This window comes from Ranitomeya variabilis, chromosome 7 (assembly GCF_051348905.1).
Source record: "Ranitomeya variabilis isolate aRanVar5 chromosome 7, aRanVar5.hap1, whole genome shotgun sequence".
Lineage (NCBI taxonomy): Eukaryota > Metazoa > Chordata > Amphibia > Anura > Dendrobatidae > Ranitomeya > Ranitomeya variabilis.
Genome location: NC_135238.1, coordinates 43,885,633 through 43,911,112, shown reverse-complemented (window position 1 = coordinate 43,911,112; position 25,480 = coordinate 43,885,633). Strand labels below are relative to the sequence as shown.

Below are 25,480 nucleotides of genomic sequence, written 5' to 3'. Positions count from 1 at the left end.
TTGATTAGCAACAGGTGGAGGAGTGACAGGTGTAGGCCTGGTGCTCTGAGATGTCTGCCAAATTCAGGCAACACACATGAAGGAGATCTAACTTGGAGTCCAAACATATCTAAAAATTAGAGGTGCACACCAGGAAAAGTGACAAATTGACCCAGAGTAGAAATTTGATAATAGCACAGCAGCAGTCAGGCATGGGCCATGCATGAAGTATCGGGGTCTGGGCCAGCATTTACAGCTTAGAGGTTAAAGGTACTGTCACACTAAACGATATCGCTAGCGATCCGTGACGTTGCAGCGTCCTGGCTAGTGATATCGTTTAGTTTGACACGCAGCAGCGATCAGGATCCTGCTGTGATGTCGCTGGTCGCTGAATAAAGTCCAGAACTTTATTTGGTCGTCCGATCGCTGTGTATCGTTGTGTTTGACAGCAAAAGCAACGATACCAGCGATATTTTACACTGGTAACCAGGGTAAACATCGGGTTACTAAGCGCAGGGCCGCGCTTAGTAACCCGATGTTTACCCTGGTTACCAGCGTAAAATGTAAAAAAAACAAACAGTACATACTCACATGCGTCCCCCGGCGTCCGCTTCCCACACTGACTGAGCGCCGTAAAATGAAAGTGAAAGTACAGCACAGCGGTGACGTCACCGCTGTGCCCTGCTACTGCCGGCGCTCAGTCATTGCAGGAAGCGGACGCCGGGGGACGCATGTAAGTATGTACTGTTTGTTTTTTTTACATTTTACGCTGGTAACCAGGGTAAACATCGGGTTACTAAGCGCGGCCCTGCGCTTAGCAACCCGATGTTTACCCTGGTTACCCGGGGACCTCGGCATCGTTGGTCGCTGGAGAGCGGTCTGTGTGACAGCTCTCCAGCGACCAAACAGCGACGCTGCAGCGATCGGCATCATTGTCGCTATCGCTGCAGTGTCGCTTAGTGTGACGGTACCTTAAGTTTCAATTAAGATGAGGTGGGTGAGGGATCTGTGTAAGCCTTCTTTGCTGGGAGCTCTGATACCTCATGCAACAGCTCAAAGTGCTTCTCTGCTCAGCTACACTCAGGTGGCAGAAATATCAGCTTTGTAGACTCCTATTGGTATAAAGATTAAGGAAAGTAACACAGCTTGTTGACTTAATGTAAGTGCAGGCCTGCCTGTCTGGGAGCAATACTGCTACAGGCAACACACATGAAGGAGACTCCACATTTCAAAAAATTATTGCCACACATCACTAAAGTGGCATCAATTTCCTCAGAGTAGAAACCGTAAATTAGGCCTGTGACACAACATCCATTACAGGCAACCCGCCAGATGAAGACCCAGCTTGAAGTCTCCACATTTCAAAAAATTGTAACATCAGCAGCAACAGCAACAGCAGGCACAGAAGCCATGGCAAAAGCTTCACAGGCTGCAATAATGCGTGATCAATGCATCACAATAAAAATGACACCATCGCCTAGTCTGCCCAGTCTAAGACTGGGTTGCAGAAGTCATTGGAGATCCACAACTTGTTCATCTTGATGAAAGTTAGGAGGTCTACACTTTCAGGGGACAGCCGAGTGCGCTTGTCCATCAGGACACCACCAGCAGCCCTGAAGACACGTTCTGAGAGAATGCTTGCTGCCGGACATGACAAAATCTTCAAGGTGTGACAGGCGAGCTCAGGCCACTCTTGAATTTTTGAAGACCAAAATTCAAAATGGTCAAATTCACCTGATGGTATTGATACTGAGCTCCAGATACTCCTGCACCATCCCCTCCAGTCCCTCACTCCACGTGTCAGACTTGTACTCTGTTCTGCTGGTGCGTGGTCTGGTCTAAAAAATGTGGGAAACAACTTACAGAATTTCCTTCTGCCATTTACATTGTTGCTGCTAATGTTTTTGCAATGACACCTCGATGTTCCCTGGGTTGGAAGTTTAGACCTGTGTTGCACACTGTGTGTCTAACTGCTGTCTTGGGGAAAACCACTCTTAAATTTGTCTACAAATGTGTTTCAATACTGCAGCAAGTGCACATCCCTCTCCGGGGGAGGAAGCATCTGGTAAAATTTACTATTGTACCGTTGATCTAACCAAGAGATAACCCAGTAGTCGGCGCTATTTCTAATGCTAACAATATGGGCATCATGTTGCAGATAGTGCAGCAAGAAGGTGCTCATGTGACTTGCGCTTCCATGAGGTCCAAGTCCATGGTGTGTTGGTGGAGGGGTAACACTCAAGGTTGCTTCCTCCGTGCCCTCCCGTCAACCACGGACAACAGAGAGGAGATCATTATCCTCTCTATCTTCTGACTATTGCGCACCCATCACTATAAGAGCCCCTCGATCGTTGTAATCCACCCTCCCATGGCACCCATCTGTGCGATGACAGTCCGGAACTTAGAGATTGTCAAGGATCCCGGGTGTAACTACTGCTGGGAGGCTACTCACCGCAGTAAGGGAGCCCAGCGCAAAATGGCGAAGAACTCACTGGGCAGCAAGCCGGACCTGAACTATGTGACAGAGGGGGAGTGGCCAGGGTTGGAGCCAGATGCCGGGGTGCAAAGGAGGCGAACAGCGCCAGAGAGTAGTCAAACGTGCCGAGGTCAATAACTGGGAGGTACTGGAGGGTGAGACAGAAGGGTAGTAAGGTGGAAGCCGGAGGTCAGAAAGCCGAGAAAATCAACAGACCAGATCGAGCACGGAGACCAAAGACCACAGTATGCACACGCACACCAGGGGTCAGGCACTCAGAGCGAAAGTATAATTGACAGAGAATCCTAGTCCAGAGTGGGTATAAATATCCCTCCCGGTTCCAAAAAGAGGCCACAACAATTAACCCTGAGAGGGCAGGGTATTAACCCTGTCCAAGCCATGACAGAGATCTTATTATCCGTTCCGCATCTTCCTCTGCTTCCATCTCTCTCTGACCACCACCTCCTCCTGCAGACTATTTTAAAACTGCACAGAGGGGTGAAGAGGTCCTTCATCTGTTCCCACTCCACAAGTGTGATTTGCACCCCATCAGTACTGTGTTTGCTCAGGCTATGCAAAAGGACCTAGTGCACCAGGGCTCATTGCTGCTGCCACAGTCGGTGCAAAATGTGCAGAGTGGAAGTCCACCATGTCTGTACATCGCATGTCAAATGGCTAACTGGTAGGCCGAAAGACCTCTGTAACGATGCAAGTCAATTACCTGCTGTGTGCGAATGATAGAAGTGAGCACACAGTGATCGTGATTTCTGCAGCAGTGCATCCAGGCTGGGATAGTGGCGGTGAAATTGCTCTACCGCCAGGTTGAGGACATGAGCCATGCAAGGCACATGTGTGAGATTGCCCTGGCGTATGTCCACCACCAGATTTGCACTCAGTGGAGACATCCTTTGCCCTAACTTGTCCTTGATAGCTGTCCGCAACTCTTGAGCTGTGTATCTGCGATCTCCAAGGCATATTAATTTAAACACTGCCTAATTGCAGTGAGCCCTGGCTGCGCAGTACAGGGTTAGGGGGGATTCTCTTTGCACTATTGGAACATGTGGTTTATTAAGGGAGAGGTTGAGGGTGCAGGTGGACGCCCTAGAGGAGGTGGAGAAGGTAGAAGCAGCGGAGGAAGTGTTAGATACAGAGGTTTGTCCCGTAAGCCTTGGATTCCAAGACATGTGGAGCAGTCCCTTGCCCCCCTGCCCGCAAAGCCACCTCAGTCACCCAGTTCCCAGTCAGCCAGATTTAATTCCCCTGGCCATGTTTGCTTGTTTGTGTGTCAGTGGTGGAATGCACCCTGGCAGACATAGATATTTTCAAGGAACGGGTGATGTTGTCTGTGACATGCTGGTGTAGCACAGGCGCAGCTTTCTTAGAGAAATAATGGCAACTGGGCAACTGGTAGTAGGGGACTAACTTGGCCATCAGCTTTTGGAAACTGTATGTATCCACCAGGTAGAAAGGCAGCATTTACGCGGTCAACAGAATGGAGATGGTGGAGTTAAAGCTCTTACCATTGGCATGTGTAGGAGGAAACATTCTTTTACGTGACCACAACTGCGGGACCGAGAGCTGTGCTGCTGTGAGTATGGAGAACAGGATGGCTGGACTGTGAGTGAGGCGCAGGTGGAAATGTTATGGTGGTTTGAGAAAGGTGTGGTGTGCTCTGTGAAACAAAAACAGCAGACATCTTTATTTCCATAATAGCTGATGGGTCATCACTCACCCTGACTATGTAGGGTCAAACAAGTGGAGATTCTGTGTCCAGAGACCTGTGCGAAAACACTTGCCATTGTGATGGAGGAGGAAGAAGGAACAGATGCGGTTGATGGGACGGCCTGTGGTTGGCGAGTCTCGCTGGTCCGCATTTTAACGCAGTGAGAATCTCAGAGTAAGGTATGCATGTAGTAGTCAAATTATTGCAATTTTTGCTTGTACTGAGTCTCACAAACGAGTTAGATTTGGAAATGTGTCCTCCTGCCTGCCCCACAGTATTAACACAAACGAGGTAGATGCTGGAAGGTCGAATTCACACATGTTCCTATCTAGTTGAAGTAGCTGACAATAAAATTCCTTTCTAACTATCGGACCACTTGCAGCAGGATCAGCCTTTCGGCGCTGTTACATTGAAAAAATGGCACTACCAAAACAACATGTCTTTTTTTATATGAAGAGGAACTTGTGACTTCAGCAGCCAATGACTGAAGCCTTTGTTTATGGACATCATGGATGATTTCTGCACCCTGATTGGCTGCCGGAATCTCCACACGTTAAGTTAATTAAAAAAAGAACAGTCCGCAGCTCCTCTGATCTCTCGCCACCTTCTCCCTTCATAAAGCATGTACCCCACCTCTGACCACACAGCACCACTATCCTAGCCAAAGTCCTAATAAAAGCATTAGTGAAAATGCGATCATTTACCGAACTGTGCCCGAATTTTTCCAACTTTGAGGAAAAATGCTCGAGAATCAAAACATGAATCAGAATGAGCTATGTTTGTACCGAATTTGAGATTGATGAACATTTTCCGAACAAGGTCACTCATCTCTAGTTTCCACTGTACTGTTTAGGCACATCAGGGGCTGTTCGAACGTGACATGGCATCTGCTAATTATTTCAGCAAATTTGGCATTCATTAAGTCAAATGGCGCTCCTTCCCTTCCAAGCTCTGCTGTACGCCCAAACAGTAGTTTTCCCCACATACTGTATGAGGTATCGGCATACTCAAGAGAAATTGCAAAACAAATTGTATGATGCAATTTCTCTTGTTATTTTTATGAAAACTCAAAATTTGGGGCTAAAATCATTCTTGTGGGAAAAATGTGATTTTTTTATTTTCATGGCTCAACTTTATAAACTTCTGAGAAGCACCTGGGGGTTCAAGGTGCTCAATACACGTCTAAATAAATTCCCAAAGGGGTCTAGTTTCCAAAATGGTATCACTTGTGGCGAGTTTCCACTGTTTAGGAACATCAGGGGCTCTACAAACATGACATGTCATCCGCTAATTACACCAGCAAATTTTACATTCAAAAAGTCAAATGGCGCTCTTTGCCTTCTAAGCCCTGCCATGCGCCCAAGTGGCTTTCCTCCAGATATTGGGTTTCAGCAGGAGACATTGCACAACAAATTTTGGTGGCAAATTTTTCCTGCTACCCTTGTGAAACTGAAAAAAAAATGTGTCTAAAAGAAAATTTTTGTGAAAAAAAATGAAATGTTTATTTTTTCTTTCCACATTGCTTTATTTTCTGTGAAGCACCTGAAGGGTTAATAAACTTCTTGAATGTGGTTTTGAGCACCTTGAGGAGTGCAGTTTTTAGCATGGTGTCACTTTTGGCTATTTTCTTTCATATAGACCCCTCAAAGTCACTTCAAATGTGAGGTGGTCCCTAAAAAAATGGTTTTGTACATTTTGTTATAAAAATGAGAAATTGCTGGTCAACTTTTAACCCTTATAACTTCTTAACAAAAAAAGTGTGGTTCCAAAATTGTGCTGATGTAAAGTAGACATGTGGGAAATGTTATTTATTAACTATTTTGTGTTACATGACTCTGGGAGGGGGGAATGAGTAGTGTTCACAGAGTCTGGTATTTGCAGCGTAGCTATATAAATTCTTGTGGGATGAGGGAAAAAACCCGCTCTGACAGAACACTAGTGGCAGGGCAGGCCAGGACGTCCAAGGTGTAGAGAGCCAGTTCATGCCTCGTGTCCAACTTGGATACCCAATAATTAGAAGGCACAGAGGAATCACCGAGGACGTTGGTACGGTCAGCAAGGTACTCCCTCAGCATCTTCCCAAACATTGCACTCCCAGTGACAGTACCCGCATTGCCTTTTCTGCGGCATTCTTTGCTGCTCCATTCCACCCCTTGGTCCTGCCGTGGGTTCAGCACTAAAGTTGTGAACAATTAAAAAAAGTTGATAAGTCTGCGCTATTTTCTCGACTTTAAGCACGATGTTGGGACCTTGATGTCTCCAATTTCTTCACCAGTAAGATTGTTAGGCTAGGTTCACATTAGCGTTTCTGTGCGCAGCATATCATCTGCATGCACAAACGCATGCTTGCGCCTCCACATCTTATGCATGATGCCAAAAAAACACTGCGTGTGCATGCATTTAAATGCGTTTTGCCATGCGTTTTCGTTGTTTATGCGCATGGTGGAGGCGGTGACATCATTTCCTGGACATGCACAGTCTGAAGTACACATGCGTATCGAACGCATGCGTATGCATGTCCTTGCGTACCAATGCATTTCCATAGACAATGCGCTGTTTTGACGCAATTGTCCCCATGCGCATGATTGCGCAATATTTGACGCCTAAAAAAAATGCAACACGTTGCGTTTGCCGGACACCGTGAAACGATGCATGCATGTTAATTTGCATGCAAATGCATGTCTCTGTGTGCACCATGTTAAAGATATTTACGCATGACGCATGAGGATGTATGCGGATCATACGCTGCGCACAGAAACGGTAATGTGAACCCGGCCTTAGCTTCTACTGGGTTATGAGATAAGGCTCTACCTTTGATGAAATTACAAATAAGGGAATACATTAGAGTGGAATTGAATTCTACATTACCTGAATGCTCCAAAAATCTGTGTTCTCCAAATTGCAGATTTTTCTATTCCTCATGGATTTTATCATCACTGCTGCTTATACTGAAATCCCAAGGTTTCTGGCAGTGAGCCAGCATTCTGCTCTGCTGAGGCTTGGGATGACTCTACAAATGTGTGTGCAAGGTCATGGTGCACCTCGATATGTAATGACATTGTGCCCTAATTGTGCACCTGTGCAGAATCTTCCCTGGCTTCATCAGAGCCGGGATTTCAGCACAGACAGCAGGGATCAGAATATGCGTTGAGGACCGGACCGGTGGGGCCGGAGAGGTGAGCGGTGAGGTAAGTATAAGGATTTTTATAATTTTTTTTAATGTTATGTTTAATATTACGCTCTAAGCTCTGCAAAGACCCCAAACCAGGAAAAACTGCACAAATTGGCGAATTTGAAATTTCCCTGATCCCCTCATCGTTAGATGCAACCCATCTGGTATTGTACCTTGTACTTAGGTTTATAGAGTTTTGCCTTCTGGCTCTGTTACAGGACCCCACCTTGGCATTTTCCTTACAAACTAATTGGTTATTGTCGGTATTTAAAGTGAATTCTACTACAATTAGGAATTCAGCACATTTTTCACAGCCCATCTGCTATGAGTAACTCTGGCTTGAATGAACTGCAATTATCTCTTTTTTCCAGCTCAGTGATTTTGAGCATTGATGATACCTCTCAGTCATGGCCATCTTGTAACTTGGTCTTCAAGGCCTTCAGAAATGTTGAGCTGACGATTAGAGATGAGCGAACTTGTTCAGAATAAGTTCGCCAACCTCAAATTCGGCAAGAACCTTGAACATTCGGATTTGTGTTAATGTTCCGCAGCATTTTCCTCAAACTCGTCAAAATTAAGCCAAAGTTAGATAAATGATCAATTTTCCAATAATGCTTTTGTGAAGACTTTGGCTTGGATAGTGGTGCTGTTTGATGAGCGAGGGGGACATGTTTGATGAAGGGAGGTGGTGACGAGAGGTCAGATGAGTGGCGGACTATTATTCTTTTTTTTTTTTTATTAACTTAATGTGTGGAAATTCCGGAAGCCTAATAAGGGCACAGAAACCATCCACAACGTCCACACACAAGGACTTCTGTCATTGGCTGCCTAAGTTACATGTCCCTCTCCATATAAAAATTGGACATGTGGCTTCTGGTCTATGAACTCTGGGTGTGATACTGGAGCCTTATACCAGAGGAAGAGGTGCCCGCCAGCATTGCGGTGTGCCAAAAGCAGCCAAACCAGACTCCGCTGATGCGGCCAAAAGAACACTTCTTGAGGCAGTCAGTTTTGTGGCACCACCCTCTGAAGAGGCCGTTCCAGTTCCAGCAATTGTGTAGCAAGCTGTTGGAATGGACGCAGAATCTCCGTAAGAGAAAGAAGAATCTGGAGGGGCAACAGCCAGACTAGTAGAGGTGAGCTAATTTTCACTATATGGTGACCTAGTAATAATAAGAACTGATCCACCACAATAGTATTAGATAGATAAAAATCATTTTTATTAATTAATATTAAAATCAAAAACAAAAAGTAAACATAAAAGGAAGGGTGCTCAATCCTACAACGAGGGACTATACAGCCATAGAGTCTTCCTAAAAATTCTATGGGCTATTAATAGAGTAAATACGATTTATTCACACTGAAGCAGAAATAGCATAATGACTATAAGGTATAAGCTAACTGGGCATTTCCATATAGCTGGGTGCCTAAATATTTGACCCTTATTATTTTAATGTATAAAGTGCTATAGTGCTGCAGCTATAAATATATGTAAAACTACACTATTACCTTATGTATAGCCACGTGGAATTCTCTCGGCGTCCCTCTTCCCCGACGCGCGTTTCACAACTGCTTCTTCGGGAGGCGTGTCAGGGCAGGGGGTGTGCCGGTTTAAATAGTATGCACTGCGATGTTAATTTGCTGCTGCCTGTTTGTGTAAGAGGAAAGAAAACTATGTGTCTGGACTGCACATGCGCCCGTGTGTAATTGCGTATGGACAGGGCATATGTCCTAATGTTGAGATAGCTGTACTTCCGTATGGACACCGGAAACCACATATGAAGTGGCAAATGTGGGCCTCATGCGCATTCGCCTAAGTGGTAGACTTATAATGAACCCAATATGTTCAGCAGTACATTCGGCGCATGCGCCGTCCTAACGGCACCTGAGACAAAAGGGGGTATTGACTGCCACCGGTCACACGGTCGGAAGCCCCAGATCATCTGTTTAGAAGACGTAGGAGCACCACTCGCAACTGACCGCCAGCCGCCAATCCCACAGGTCCATGGGCAGCGCATGCGTACCACTGCTAAAAGATATATGGGGCAGAAGTGCCCAAGCTGGAAATTTACTGGAAGAAGATGTGATTCTATTCATCCCCACTAGAGTGTACCCCTAGCCATCCTCTGAAAAGTCTGTGGTGGGAATGTCTAGCAGGGTATGATGACGTAGTGGAGGGGAGGAATTGGATGGATATTTAATATCTATATTAGGGAGTGGCTGGAAGGTTCAAACTTAGACTGCCGCATGACCAGGTAGGAAGCCCAGACAAAGGGCCGAGTGCTAGAATTTGATATTAAGTGAGGCTTCAGTTTCTTAGAGAAAAAAGAGACCAAAGACCGTATTTATGTGATCAGAAGCACTGTCAAGTGGAGGTACCTTCCCCCTTTGGCTACACAGTCTCTACCCCGGGGAGATGGTCGAATTCATAAAGTGCTGGTGCCAAAAACGGTGGTATGCAGTGGCATTTGTCCGGCCCTTCATGGTCAGTTTTTTTTTACTCTGGCTGGTCACGAGGAGAGGTTGATCTGCAGCAGCTAATAATTCTATGAGCCTGTGTTTGGGCTCTATCTGGTGAGTAAAATCTGATTAGAGGTATCTCTTATCTCAAAGTAAAAAAAGTTGTGGGTAAAGAAGCAGCTTGAATAGACTTATCTCGTATTCAAAAGAGTATTCTGCTTCAAAACAATGACCACCTGATACATACCTATTGATTTCCAAAAAATGTCTACACAGGGATCCCTTACTTTGCAGATCCAAATATTGCACTTATTATTTAAACACACCCAATGATATTATTAAATGCCCTACGGAGTACAAATCAGAAATAGTAAAGACACAATTCCAATAGGACACAAATCTAAATACCTAAACGCTGACAAAATGTGTACAATTCATCATAACAGATCGAATCAAGGACCCACAATCGATCCAAGAAAAAAAAGTCTCCCATCAATCGCCTTACACATAGCCTCCACCCGGAAAAAATATCACAGGGGGCCGGTATCAGAGAAAATAGAAAGTCAATACTTATCAGCGGGAGGTAGAAGAAGGACCCGACGCGTTTCCCCCTCCAAGTTGTTGAGGGTTCATCAGGGGTCAAAAACAACGGTCACATTACCCCATGGCCGAGAGATCAATGCAGTGTGCGGCCAGACACCCACAAGGCCAGATGAGTCTGTAATAGCCAAATTGGTTAGATCTTTGTTTTTGATTTTTGTTTTGATATGCCTTTTGTAACGTTTTCTGCTGGACTGCAGATGCTGGTGCATCTGTGGGTGTCTGATACCCTTAATAACAGATACTGTTATTTTTAGGGACACTGGTGGTTTCTGGGGTCCTTATCAAAAAGGACCAGTCTTAGTAGAAATTTTAAAAAGTTATGGACTGTGCTCAGGACTGTATTGTTGGTCTTCTGGGGCCCTTAACCTATAGGAGCCAATCAGTGGAGGAGAAGACATCTATATTAAGCCTTCAGTCCTGATCGATTTACTGTGTTTTATTGTGTATACGCTCACCCTTCTTACAGGTCCTGGATGGTCACGGATGACCATCATTAAAGAATGGAGGAGTGTGAGGGGTTAGAGGATGGCATTCCACCTCTATAACAACTCCCAATGTTTTATTTAAGTTAGTTAAGTAATAGGAAGAGAGAAGTACAGATACCCTATGGTTAAGGTGATCAGAACCTGGGGGGGTGTTTGGATGAAAAGAGCAGAAAGGAAGAGGAAGCAAATAAGAAGAACTTCATCAGTGGCAGCAAAATACTTTTAGCAGGCGAGTTGCTGAAGGGGATGTATTGCCAGGAACTTTGGTAGAGTCCCTAAAGGTCTCTGGGGAATGAATAAGTGTCAGACAGGTCTTTGAAGCTGCAGTTCTGAGAAGAGATGAGTCAGCAAGGATGGGGACACATTCAGTATGGTAGCAGCCACACGTGCATCATTATGTGGTTCCCGAAAAGTAGCCTGAAGGGTAATGGTCACTGGAAGAGCTAGCTATATTTAGAAAGGTTGAAGGTCTTTAACATGTTCTTTAATTTATCAGCTATGCCGCTGAAAAATGTTTATTGAAGACATAATAATAATATCTTTATTTATATAGTGCTAACATATTCCACAGCGCTTTACTGTTTGCACACATTATCATCGCCAGGGCCGTATTTGCCACTAGGCACTTGAGGGCACGTGCCTAGGGCGGTAAGATGCGGGGGGGGGGCGGCACCTGAGCAAGGCAAGGTGTTTTTTTTTTTTTGTTTTTTTTTAAATAGTCCGGGTCCGCCCGCCCTCCTTCCCTCCCATCTCCCGCCCTCCTTCCCTCCCTTCTCCCGCCCTCCTTCCCTCCCATCTCCCGCCCTCCCTTCTCCCGCCCTCCTAAGTCTTATGGCTGCTGCGGGGGTGTCAGATACAGCGCGCCGCCCTCATGTGTAATGCACAGGGATCCGGTGTTCTGAAATTTGTCGGCATGTCGTAGATAGTAGGGATGGGCGAGGCTACGGAGTCACGTGGCGCAAACTGACCAATCACGGCCAAGCAACAGCTGAAGATGCAGGGTGGAGAGAAGAGGAGCTCTGGGCGGCAACATGCCTGAAAATTTCAGGGACGGGCGTGAGTATGGCACCTGGGGGCCTGGTTAAAACCACAATAGTGAGGGAGGGGGCGTGACAAAGGGAGGGGGACGCCCTGAAATTTCTGAGCATAGTAACGCCCCCCTCCCTTTGTCACGCCCCCTCCCTCACTATTGTGGTTTTAACCAGGCCCCCAGGTGCCATACTCACGCCCGTCCCTGAAATTTTCAGGCATGTTGCCGCCCAGAGCTCCTCTTCTCTCCACCCTGCAGCTTCAGCTGTTGCTTGGCCGTGATTGGTCAGTTTGCGCCACGTGACTCCGTAGCCTCGCCCATCCCTACTATCTACGACATGCCGACAAATTTCAGAACACCGGAAACAAGTCACAGTGCAAGCCCTACCCCCTCCTCGCTGAGGCGCCAAGTTCAGTTTCTGCCTCATAGTCCTGTGTCGGGCCGCCCACCCACCTGTCTTCCGGCTGCTGTGGGAGTATCGGATCCCACCAGGGGCAGGCTGGGCTGGGGCGCAGGGTTCAGATGCCCCTGGGACGGTCCCCCAGCTTCTGGCTGCTTGCTGGGTTAAAGGCTGGGTGTCGGCAGCTGCATCCCTGCACTACAGACACGCCCACTCTGTGTGCAGTCAGTGTCTGCCGAACTCACCTGACTGGAAGGAGGAGATCCAGAGTGGCACAGCGTCCCCAGTCCACATCGCAGCTGGTTAGGACGGTCCTGGGGTCTGACAGGTAGTGGAGAACACTGGGCCAGAGCCAGACCTCGGCTTGAAGTGAGGCACTCATGCCGGCACACTGCTGCGGGGTTATCCTGCTGAGGCTCTGCTCTACTGCTCACTGGAGACTGCTGAGCTCTGGTGGCACTGGCTTGTGATGGGTGTGTGCAGTCTGTGTGTGTGCCTACTGTGCCCCCCTGTGCAGTCTATGTATGTGTGCCTACTGTGCCCCCCTGTGCAGTCTGTGTGTGTGCCTACTGTGCCCCCCTGTGCAGTCTGTGTGTGTGCCTACTGTGTCCCCCTGTGCAGTCTGTGTGTGTGCCTACTGTGCCCCCCTGTGCAGTCTGTGTGTGTGCCTACTGTGTCCCCCTGTGCAGTCTGTGTGTGTGCCTACTGTGCCCCCCTGTGCAGTCTATGTATGTGTGCCTACTGTGCCCCCCTGTGCAGTCTGTGTGCCTACTGTGCCCCCTGTGCAGTCTGTGTGTGCCTACTGTGTCCCCTGTGCAGTCTATGTATGTGTGCCTACTGTGCCCCCTGTGCAGTCTGTGTGTGTGTGCTTACTGTGCCCCCCTGTGCAGTCTATGTATGTGTGCCTACTGTGCCCCCCTGTGCAGTCTATGTATGTGTGCCTACTGTGTCCCCCTGTGCAGTCTGTGTGTGTGCCTACTGTGCCCCCCTGTGCAGTCTGTGTGTGTGCCTACTGTGCCCCCCTGTGCAGTCTGTGTGTGTGCCTACTGTGTCCCCCTGTGCAGTCTGTGTGTGTGCCTACTGTGCCCCCCTGTGCAGTCTATGTATGTGTGCCTACTGTGCCCCCCTGTGCAGTCTGTGTGCCTACTGTGCCCCCTGTGCAGTCTGTGTGTGCCTACTGTGTCCCCCTGTGCAGTCTATGTATGTGTGCCTACTGTGCCCCCTGTGCAGTCTGTGCGTGTGTGCTTACTGTGCCCCCCTGTGCAGTCTGTGTGTGCCTACTGTGCCCCCCTGTGCAGTCTATGTATGTGTGCCTACTGTGCCCCCTGTGCAGTCTGTGCGTGTGTGCCTACTGTGCCCCCTGTGCAGTCTGTGCGTGTGTGCTTACTGTGCCCCCCTGTGCAGTCTGTGTGTGCCTACTGTGTCCCCCTGTGCAGTCTATGTATGTGTGCCTACTGTGCCCCCTGTGCAGTCTGTGCGTGTGTGCCTACTGTGCCCCCCTGTGCAGTCTGTGTGTGCCTACTGTGCCCCCCTGTGCAGTCTGTGTGTGTGCCTACTGTGTCCCCCTGTGCAGTCTGTGTGTGCCTACTGTGTCCCCCTGTGCAGTCTGTGTGTGTGCCTACTGTGTCCCCCTGTGCAGTCTGTGTGTGTGCCTACTGTGTCCCCCTGTGCAGTCTGTGTGTGCCTACTGTGTCCCCCTGTGCAGTCTGTGTGTGTGCCTACTGTGCCCCCCTGTGCAGTCTGTGTGCCTACTGTGCCCCCCTGTGCAGTCTGTGTGTGTGCCTACTGTGTCCCCCTGTGCAGTCTGTGTGTGCCTACTGTGCCCCCTGTGCAGTCTGTGTGTGTGTGCTTACTGTGCCCCCCTGTGCAGTCTATGTATGTGTGCCTACTGTGCCCCCCTGTGCAGTCTGTGTGTGCCTATTGTGCCCCCCTGTGCAGTCTGTGTGTGTGCCTACTGTGTCCCCCTGTGCAGTCTGTGTGTGTGCCTACTGTGTCCCCCTGTGCAGTCTGTGTGTGTGCCTACTGTGTCCCCCTGTGCAGTCTGTGTGTGTGCCTACTGTGTCCCCCTGTGCAGTCTGTGTGTGTGCCTACTGTGTCCCCCTGTGCAGTCTGTGTGTGTGCCTACTGTGTACCCCTGTGCAGTCTGTGTGTGTGCCTACTGTGTCCCCCTGTGCAGTCTGTGTGTGTGCCTACTGTGTCCCCCTGTGCAGTCTGTGTGTGTGCCTACTGTGTCCCCCTGTGCAGTCTGTGTGTGTGCCTACTGTGCCCCCCTGTGCAGTCTGTGTGTGCCTACTGTGCCCCCCTGTGCAGTCTGTGTGTGCCTACTGTGTCCCCCTGTGCAGTCTGTGTATGTGTGCCTACTGTGCCCCCTGTGCAGTCTGTGTGTGTGTGCTTACTGTGCCCCCCTGTGCAGTCTATGTATGTGTGCCTACTGTGCCCCCTGTGCAGTCTGTGTGTGCCTACTGTGCCCCCTGTGCAGTCTATGTATGTGTGCCTACTGTGCCCCCTGTGCAGTCTGTGTGTGTGTGTGCCTACTGTGCCCCCCTGTGCAGTCTATGTATGTGTGCCTACTGTGCCCCCTGTGCAGTCTGTGTGTGTGTGTGCCTACTGTGCCCCCTGTGCAGTCTATGTATGTGTGCCTACTGTGCAGTCTGTGTATGTGTGCCTACTGTGCCCCCATGTGCAGTCTGTGTGCCTACTGTGCCCCCCTGTGCAGTCTGTGTGTGCCTACTGTGCCCCCCTGTGCAGTCTGTGTGTGTGCCTACTGTGTCCCCCTGTGCAGTCTGTGTGTGTGCCTACTGTGTCCCCCTGTGCAGTCTGTGTGTGTGCCTACTGTGTCCCCCTGTGCAGTGTGTGTGTGTGTGTGTGTGTGTGTGTGTGTGTGTGTGTGTGTGCACATACATACACATGTCCCTGCCCTGTAATAGCGTCCCCGATCCAGTAATAGCGGTCTCCCGCCTTGTAAACAGGATCACAGGAGGCTGAGTCCCCTCCTCTGGAAGTCTGCAGTGGCAGAAGTGGGACAATGCAGCGGACCCTGAATGGGAGGAGGGGGTGTCACATCCGTGCAATGCTGCGGGCCCAATGTTGGCGGTAAGAGCTAAGTGAAGCGCATTGCTTTCCTGCCGGCCATATTTCTGAAGCTGTGAGCCACCGAAGGTGGAGATTCGGATCTTGGTCCAGATGCGATCTCAGTCTGCACATGCGCCGCCTGTGGCGGCCGTCTTCCTGAATCCCTCCACAGGGAAAACAATGCACTTACGCTGTAGCCTGGAGCCCTCATTATCGTAGGAATGTCGGTTAATAAATTGTTTTTCTAAAGCTTTATAGTGTAGTTTTAGGTCAGAGAGGGATGCTAGGGATGAGCTAGCAAGGTGCAGGGACAGGTAGTGATGTCTACTTGCGGACATGTGCGGCACTTGTGGTGATACAAAAAACACTGCTAGCAACTTTTCTTTCCATTGCTGCAAGTACCGCATTTTCTGGATCACGGCAAAACCGCAAGTGCTGCACATGTCTGCAAGTCCCATAGGGAATGAATGAGGCCGAACACAGTGTTGCCGTAAGTGATCTGCTATGTGGCAGATGCAGAAAAACTGCCAGATCTTCCGCAAATGGCAAAAATCGCTGATGTGAAAGTAGCCTAAGGCTACTTTCACACTAGCGTTGTGCACTGCACGTCGCTATGCGTCGTTGCGGCGCACCAACGCTAGCGTTGAAAGCGCCGCACAACGGGGGCAGCGGATGCTGTTTTTCATCGCATCCGCTGGCCAATTGTGAGGTGCGGGGAGGCGGGGGCGGAGTTCCGGCCGCGCATGGCCGATCGGAAAAGACGTTCTCGACGCACCAAAAAACGTTACATGCAACGTTTTTTGGTGGCGACGCAACCGTCGCACTGCGTCGCTGATGCAAGTCAATGGAGAAAAAACGCATCCTGCAAGCACTTTTGCAGGATGCGTTTTTTCTGCAAAACGACGCATAGCGACGCAGTGCACGGCGCTAGTGTGAAATTAGCCTTAGTCACTGCCGACAGGGTCTGCATTAGTCATACTCACCAATGGGGGAGGCACCACGAAAAGTGCCTAGGGCAGCATAAACTCTAAATACGGCCCTGATCATCGCTGTCCCCGGTGGGGCTCACAATCTACATTCCCTATCAGTATGTTTTTAGAATGTGGGAGGAAACCGGAGGAAACCTGCGCAAACATGGGGAGAACATACAAACTCCTTGCAGATGTTGTCCTTGGTGGGATTTGAAGCCAAGACCCCAGCACTGCAATGATATCCACTGAGCCACCGTGCTGCCCCATACATGCCACTGTATTGTAATCAAGAGAAAGGCATCTCCTGCTGTTCTTTGTGTACAAGTCAAACTGCCATTTAAAGAAGATTTTGTTTTTATGGATGGGTGTAGTTTTCTGTTCATGCGGTCATAGTAATTGGAGTTGTGCAATGGGTCACAGACCAGAAGAGCTGGGAGTAGTGATGAGCGAGTGTACTTGTTACTCGAGTTTAGCCCACGGCTACTCCCCCATCCTGAACCAGGACTCCATTCACTTGAATGGGGGCTTGAACATCCAGTGTTTGCCACGCTGTCATGCATGACAATGCAGCAAACACGGCTTCTGATCGGCTGCAAAATCATCACCACCGGTCAGAGAGCCACGGTTCCACGCTGTCAAAAGACAGCGTGAGGGCACGGCTGTGATCAGAGGTATAAAGTTTACCTCCGGTCACTAGTGTCAGCTGATGGAACTACTGCTCCCATCAGCTGACGCCTGCTGCCACTAATAACAATAAGAGCGGGAGAGGCGGATGGGAGTATTCATCAGCCGACTCCTGTGCTGTAAATAATTAATGAAAAAAAATGGTGTCGGTTCCCCTGTATTTTTGATAACCAGCCAGGCAAAACTCACAGTGGGGGGCTGCAACCCTCAGCTGTCAGCTTAAGCAATGCTGGTTATCAAGAACAGAGGGTGTGGGGTCACCAACATTTTTGACAACCAGCATTGCTATAGCAGACAACTGGGGGGCTGGTATTCTCAGGCTGGTAAGGGGCCATAGATATTGCCCCCACCAGCCTAAAAATAGCAGCCCGCAGCCGCCCAGAAAAAGCACATCTATTATATGCAAAAATTCTGGTGCTTTGCCTGGCTCTTCCCATTTGCCATATAGCAGTAGCAAGTGGGGTTCTTGTTTGTGGGGTTGATGTCACCTTTATATTGTCCAGTGACATCAGGCCCACAGATTAGTAATGGAGAGTTGTCTATAAGACACCTAGCCATTGGTAATCCTGTTGTTATATGGTAAATAAAGACACAGCCAGAATAAGTCTTTCATTTGAAATAAAACAAAGCATCGTGTTAGGGGTGGTGGAACGCACCAAATAATATAATGAGTGATAAGAGGTGCGTTCGCAGCCCGGGGTACACCATGCAGAGATGGAACCTTCTGCTAAGTAATGGCGGTATAACGTGTTGACACACGGGTTAGCTTCACCCGGTATGAAAAGGGAGACGAACCCTGTTACTTCACAGGGCCGCCAAGCCGCAGAGTGAGCACTAGAGCCAAGTCACAGAACTCTGCCCCAAGGACAGGGGGAAGAGTCTCTCTAGACCACTAGTGCTCGGTGCCACAACCGTGGTGCCAGGGGAAAACTAACTAATATTTACCACACAAGAGTGCGTACATCGCCGCACTGGCGAACGCCACTAACCACCCTGTCTAGGGCCAGGAAAGCGCACTGATTGCGCATGGCGCCGCACTGCCGGTCGCTGCTGGATAGATGCTGTAAGGATCGTGGTCTTGTGCTTGAAAAGCACTGTCTGGCGCTAGATTAGTCCATCAACAGTCAACAACTCAGCTTACCGCTGAACAGTGCTGGTTACTATGGCTGAACCTGGAGGAGCAGCAGTAACCAAACGCACAGCATCTGCCTGAGCCAGGTGCTGGGACCAATGTCTCTGCTGAGCAGGCTCCACTGCGGCAGGAGGAGAATGGGAGACCGCAGCAGAGGTGGTTCGAGATTCCCCCTGGGCTGTGGTGGGACCTTGACACTTAACACATAGTTTTACTTTTCTATTTAAAAATAACAAACACAGTTATACTCACGTAACGCCTACTTCCACTGAATCCCTCGTCTCCTGTCAGAAAACAGACTGCATTCCCAACCGGGCTGAACTGCTGTGACCTTGGTAAGATCCCTGCTAGTATCGTGAGAAAGTCTCACGGTGCAGAGGTGAGTTCACCACAGTTCAAATCCACCACAGTGAAATTCTCCTCGTGAACTACGATGAACTCGCTTCTTGACCATGAGATTTTCTCACGGTGCTAGTGGGCATCTTACCGAGGCCACCACAGTTCAGACCGGTTGAGAACGCAGCCTCAGTGACCTGCGGTAACCTCAGTTATGTCACTGTTAGTCACTGATGCTGCGCTCGCCGCAGCTCAGTCACCAGTGGTTCTCAGCCTGGATGGTCAAATCTTGGCACCATCCAGGTTGAAAGCTGTTTATCTCCAGACATGGATTATGTGGGACAGAACGAAGGACAGGTGAAGGGTATGGTTGTTTTTTATTTTTGTTTTATTACAGGAGACGAGGGATTCAGTAGAATAGGCATTAGGTGAGCATAACTGTTATTTTTAAATAAAAAAGTAAAAGCGTGTTTTGTTTTATTTCAAATAAATACTTTATTCTGGCTGTGTCTTTATTTACCATAGATATATAGGATTAGTAATGTATAGGTGTCTTATAGACGCCTCTCCATTACTAATCCATCAGCTTTATGTCACCGGACAATACAAAGGTGACATCAACCCCACAAATATGAATTCTACTTGACATTTCTAACAGATGTGTCTTTTCTAGCTGTGGGCTGCAATTTTTAGGCCAGAGAGGGCAATATCCATGGCCTCTTACCAGCCTGAGAATATCAGCCCCCAGCTGTCTGCTTTAGCAAGGCTGGTTTTCAAAATGGAGGATATACCACATTGTTTTTTTTAATTATTTATTTAAATAATTAAAAAGATATGGCATGGGGATCGCTCTATTCTTGATAACCAGCCTTGCTGAAGCTAAGAGCTGAGATTTGCAGCTCCAGCTGTGAGTTTTGCCTGGCTGGTTATCAAAAATACAGGGGAATCCACACTGTTCTTTTTTCTAATTACTTATTTACAGTGCAGGAGCCGGCGGCAGTTGGTTGGGAGCAGTAGTCCCATCAGCTGACACCAGTGACCGGAGGTGAAGTTTATACCCCTGATCACTGCTGTGCGCTCAAGCTGTCTTTTGACAGCGTGAGAACCGCGGCTGTCTTACTGGCGGTGATGATTTTGCTGCCGATCAGAAATGGTGTTTGCCATGAAAGGGCGACAAAATGTTTGGGGGGCCGAACCTGAACAGTTTCACTTCCTGGCGAAGTCCGTGTTCGGTGTTTGTGACCGAACAGTAGGTGTTCGGTATGAACGCCGAACTTTACTGTTTGGGTTCGCCCATCTGTAGGTACGCAGATCACGAAAAATGTCATAAAGGATAATGGTTACTGAAAGAGCTCAGCTAAATTGTCTCTATATTTAGAATGGTTGAAATGCTCTAACCTGTTCTGCAGTTCACCAACTATACCACTGAAAAATGTTAATTGAAAACATTTCACTGTATTGAAACCAAGAGAAAGGCATCTGCATCTCCTGAGTGTCTTTACAGAGTGTCTGTAAAGAGGAGCGGAGCCGTGCAATGCATGGAAGACCAAGAAGAGCTAGGAGGTGTCCATTATGGTAACATGTCCACACACATACGCACGCATGCACACACACACACACTAACGTAAGACCCCGTTTTTCTCTAGTGGGTCGGGGCGCAGAAGACGAGTACCTCACCTGCAGCTACCACCCTGAGCCCCGTTACAATGGCTTACTTCAGCGTGTGGTATAACATTAAGTCAGGTTATAACTTGTGACTCTTCTACGCTAACCTGATCCTCTACAGTTACTGGCTTATGAGGCCTAATACAAAGTGATCTTGGAGCATCTTCTCTGTTTTTGTAAAGGATATATCCCCCCCCCCCCCCCCCCGTTATTCTACTTCTGTAAAATAGTTGAAAATTCTTGCAGAATAAAAGGAAAGTGCTTGCCCCTTCTTCTGGGAAGATTGTGCTCCATGCAGCCAATAAATTTAATAAAGCCGTCATAGGCCTGCTGTTCGGTATGTCACTGGGGCCAACTAGTGGACCAATAACGTCGTTCAGTACATACAAAAGCCGAATCATGGAGGATCAAGAGGATTGTGGCAATGACTAAAGGAACAACATCATAAATCACAATGTTGAGCATGCAGAAAATGCAAAAGGGACAATCTACTAAAATAGCATAAAACCTCAAAACAGACCGATTCTGGGCCGATCCAAAACAAATGTCCATAGTCTGGTCATCGAATAAGGGCAGGATAGGGAATTCTAGCATTTGTACCTGAGCCCTGGTGTTCCATGGTACCCACAAGCCCTTCTGGCATATAGAAGGCACGTGTATTATATGCATTTGGTAGGTTGCGGGACCAGTTCAGGTGCTGAATCAGGGAAGATAAGCTTTTGGTTGCATCTTTGCTAGGCACAACGCTACAGAATACAATGTCTTGTAGGTACAGCACGGTACTCAGGATGTAGAGTTATAAGGCGCCTTTCTATTCCTCATATGGCTTCCCCAGTGTCGCACAGTCATGTTCTCACCCTCCTTAGAGTACGCTGCACATCTATACATCACAGAGTCCATGATACATGAGTAACGCTTCATTTCTCTTTTGGTGGTGCTATTGGAAGAAGGGTCAAATGTTGAGCGTTACCCAGATTGTCGCTGTGTATTAGGAACACCATGTAATCAGCTTTTTCTCTCTTGACCCTGTACTAGAAAAGGAAGCAAGTAGGACAACCCCTTTAAGTATGACAATGTTGATCTTTTTTTTCTTTATTATCCTCATAGAAAATAATACTATAGATTACACTCTGGTTTCACATAAGGCTGATGCTTTTCGTTTTCTGTAGCTCACTCAGTCAGTTTGTCTGTACAGACTGTGGCAAGATGAGCAGAGTCCTCTCATTCTCATTAGATGATAATAAAAGTTTTGTGGTATTTGTGGAAGCCTTCGATAAAGCAGAATAACAACATTTTATTCTATACACACAAATCTGTATGCAGTTCCCTGTTTTCTTATTTGTCTCTGGAGACTATAATGATCTACAACTAGAGTTGAGCAAAAGATTCGCTCTCCCCTAATCTGGCTTCCAGTCTACTGAGGAGTTACTCCGGGGCAGACTGCATTCCTGGGGCCAGCATCCCAGGCATCTCATAGAGTAAGACATAAAGACGTCGCAAAATCCAGATACAGGGCTGAACACATCGGATACAGAAGTGAACACTGCCCCTCCTGGCCTGACTTCCTTGGAGGACTCAACACCGAATATGGGCAGTACAAATCATTTTGCTCAATTCTATCCATAAGATTGAATTATTCAAACATTAATAATGTTTTCATTATTATTAAAAATTTCAAATTATTGAAATTTTACAAATTTTTGAGTTTCACAAATTTTTACATTCCACAAGATTTTTCAATTTTTTTTTTTTTAAGTTTTTCATGTTTTTTTGTTTTCACTTTTACAGTTTTACTTGGTTCTTAGAAATGGAAACACAGAATATCAGTCTCTAAGATTGGAGTATTGTTCACAGATATCTCGAATGTGGCTTCTCAGGACCAAACAAGAATACCTGAAAATCCTCCGGTGAGCTTTGGCTGTATGATAATAATAGTACTGGTCACGTGTTTTTCATAGTTGGAGGGTCCTCTGTTGGCTCCCATCTACAATAGTCATATCGGGATCAAAGCAAAATGTATTTTTCAACTTCTCATGGAGTGAAAAGGCATTCTACACTGGATACTGCTTGTTTACAGGAGTAGGATCTGCCCACCAATGCCTGAACTAAAGTAGAACCAAAAGATGAATACTATACATACTGCCAACCTACCCAAGATTTGGCCCACCTCTACTAAAACATATTTTTTAAGTAAAAAAAATTAAATTGGGTGATTGGGACAAATTTATTATAATATGTGTTGTATTATTCCTGATAGTGGGCATGTAGATATGGGTCCTTTCATTCCTAGTCTACCTAATAAATATTGTCCAACCATCCTTTTGGGCTGCACCCATTTTGCAAAAAGTTGTAAAGTTTGGCCTTATTTAGTGACATCCATCCAACTATACAAAGAAGTTCATCTTCCTTATATATTTTCGGAACACTTCATCCCTTACACCATAAATCAAAGGACTGATATATCTGGGGATGCACATGAATAAGAAAAAGTTGGTTATTGGTATAAAATAGAAATATTTCCTCAAGTAAGCATCAGTGAAGGAATATGAAAAATACATCATACAGAGTCCGAGCTGGAAGGCGTGAAGAAGAACAGTTTTCTCTGCCTTAAAAGCAGAAGACCTCCCAGATCCAATCTTCCGAGCCACCACCATAACTTTCACATAGGTGTAAAGGATGACCAATCCCACCAAGATGAAGGTGGTGATCTCCATCAATGACCTTAGGGTTAATTGAAAACTGTTCATTGCAAATGTTGACCACTGACATATCAAGCTGGTGGAGAAGAAATTCTTTGGCATTGAATAACACATGGCGATAAAGTCAGGCACCAGAGGAGTGCTACTCAGAAGCCACATGACTCCAATGACCAAAAGAGACCTCTGCATGGTGCAGACTTGTGCATGTCTTAACGGATAGCAAATGGCAAAGTAACGTTCAAAGGACATGATGGCCAAGTTGTAGGCTGTCACCTTAAATGAACTTGTGGAGTACATGACGAGGGCATAACATATCGGCACAGGGATGTACACATCAAATATAGCTACAAGAGAGACGAATATCAACACAGAAAGTAGCAAGGTATCGTTTATGAGCATGTGGACAAACAGGATGTAGCGAGCATTCTCCCGAACATGAGGAGTGGTGAAGAAGACGTACAAGATGATTGTCACAAAGTAGATGAAGACACAGAAGGACAGGAGCACTAAGGCAAGCAGGGTACTCCTCACGATTTCTACAGTTTGATTGTTCGTCTTGTTGCTGACCTCAGTGAAGTTGACCATTATCAGAATAGTAACAGAAAATCTTCTGGTTGAAGTCCTCATGCTAAAGAAAAAGGACAGTCATAACCTAAAGCACAAGCAACAGTTAGGCAATAGTTATCAGACCTAAATTGATGGTCCTCAAGTTGCAGAAAGTTTGCTACATTGCTTTTCTCATTGAAATTCATGAAAGTCATCAGAGTAGGACAACTTGTAGGCAACCAAATGGACTCTAGAGATATTAGAGTCCTAGTGAGGAATTCTTCTTCTAGTGACTGAAAGTATCTATACACATTAGATTTCTGGCAAAGGATCCCCCCAAATTATTACTAAAATACAAGGGGCAGGTAATTGCACCATGCCTTTTTAAGATGACACTTCCTACAACTGAAATCACATTCTGCACATGTGAAAAAAAATGAATTTGAAGGGAAATTTCAGCTATGAAACCTCCAGAATGTAGCTCTGGCTGCAGGCTAACCTCCCTCAACCATCGTTTACCATGCAGCAAGTCTAACAGACATCACATTATATACAGCATAAAGTGACACTCATAAAGTACCATCAAAACTCATAGTATTTGTCCCCCATACCCTAAATATGGTTCCTGGTGCTATTGTTACCTCTGCACCCATATATCTGGGTTTTGCCTCTGGGCATCACAGGTTTCTAAAGACCTACTGGAATGGTTCTAGCTACCCCATTATCAGTTTCTACTACTTACTGTACGAGGATTATGTAAGTGTTTCCATTTACATCAACAAGCTGCATAATCTATATAGTGAGAAGGATACGGGACAATGGAGGGGCTGAGCTCTATATATCTGCTTCTCAGCCCCTGATGTATTCCAAAGGATGAGTAATGTCAGAGATTGGTTTTGACATCAAAATTCTGTTTCTGAACATCATGGAAGTAATAACCCACAAGAGACTTCAGCCTTACAGATGTTGAACCTTGATTTATCCTTATGGAATTGTGAGGAGATCCGCAGTATAAGCACAGAAAATAGATAGAAAGATAGATAAAAGGTAGATAATAGATAATAAATAGATAGATAATAGATAAATAGATAATAGAAACATACTAGTTAGATAGATAATAGGTAGATAATGGATCGGTGATTGATAGATAGATACCAGGCCCTGGTAGAACCTGTGTATTCTGATTGTAGGCCGACCATCCTGACAGCCAAAGGGGTAGTTGATGTCTGCAAGGGGAGGGTACCGATACACATCCTGAATTGTGGGGGAAAAGAGGTCCATTTATCCAGATATGCCACCATTGCTAAACTGTTAACTGTCAGTAACAATGCCATACAAACAGCAGAGAGCTTGGTCCCGTCCCAACCAGGAGGAGGACAATGGCTCTGCAGGACAGCTGGAGGATTGGTGTCAGAAACTGCACGTAGGCATTGACTCCACTCCTTTGCACCAAAAGCATGGGGCTTACCGAGTGGTCCAGGAGTATGAGCGGGTATTCAACAAACACCCACTAGACTTTGGGCAGGTAAAAGGGGTTCAACACCATATCCCCACTGGAGAACATACACCCATTAAAGAAAGGTACCAGCCTGTAACCCCCGCTCACTATCATTGTGCCAAAGATATGTTACAGGAGATGAAGGAGACTGGTCTGGTCAAAGATAGTTGTAGCCCCTGGGCAGCTCCATTAGTCCTCGTTAGAAAAAAAGATGGTACCATGAGAACGTGTGTTGACTACAGGTGAATCAACAGCATTGACTACAGGTGAATCAACAGCATTACACACAAGAATGCCTACCTATTACCTAGAATTGAGGAGCCGTTAGCGGCACTGAGATCCGCTAACTATTTCCCCACCTTAAATCTCACCAGTGGGTATTGGCAGCTTCCCGTGGCAGAGTCAGATAAAGAGAAGACTGCCTTCACAACACCAATGGGTCTTTCCGAGTTCAACTACATGCTATTCGGGCTGTGCAATGCACCAGGGACGTCTAAGAGGATGATGGAGTGTTGCCTCGGGCACAAGAACTTTAAGACTGTTCTGCTG

General features: G+C 47.0%; 1 protein-coding gene and 1 long non-coding RNA gene across 2 annotated transcripts in view; both read right to left on the bottom strand.

The window, feature by feature from the left end:
• The window catches only part of LOC143784919 (uncharacterized), a 39,629-nt gene extending 26,766 nt beyond the window's left edge, over positions 1 to 12,863 (bottom strand). Inside the window, exon 1 of the long non-coding RNA XR_013217909.1 lies at positions 12,382 to 12,863. This is a non-coding gene — a long non-coding RNA (uncharacterized LOC143784919). The remainder of the gene's footprint in view (positions 1 to 12,381) is intronic.
• Positions 12,864 to 22,572: 9,709 nt separating this feature from the next.
• Positions 22,573 to 23,472, bottom strand: LOC143786203 (odorant receptor 131-2-like). Its single transcript, XM_077275491.1, has one exon. It carries the CDS (start codon positions 23,470 to 23,472, stop codon positions 22,573 to 22,575), a length of 900 nt encoding a protein of 299 aa, XP_077131606.1.
• Between the last annotated feature and the right edge of the window lie 2,008 nt (positions 23,473 to 25,480).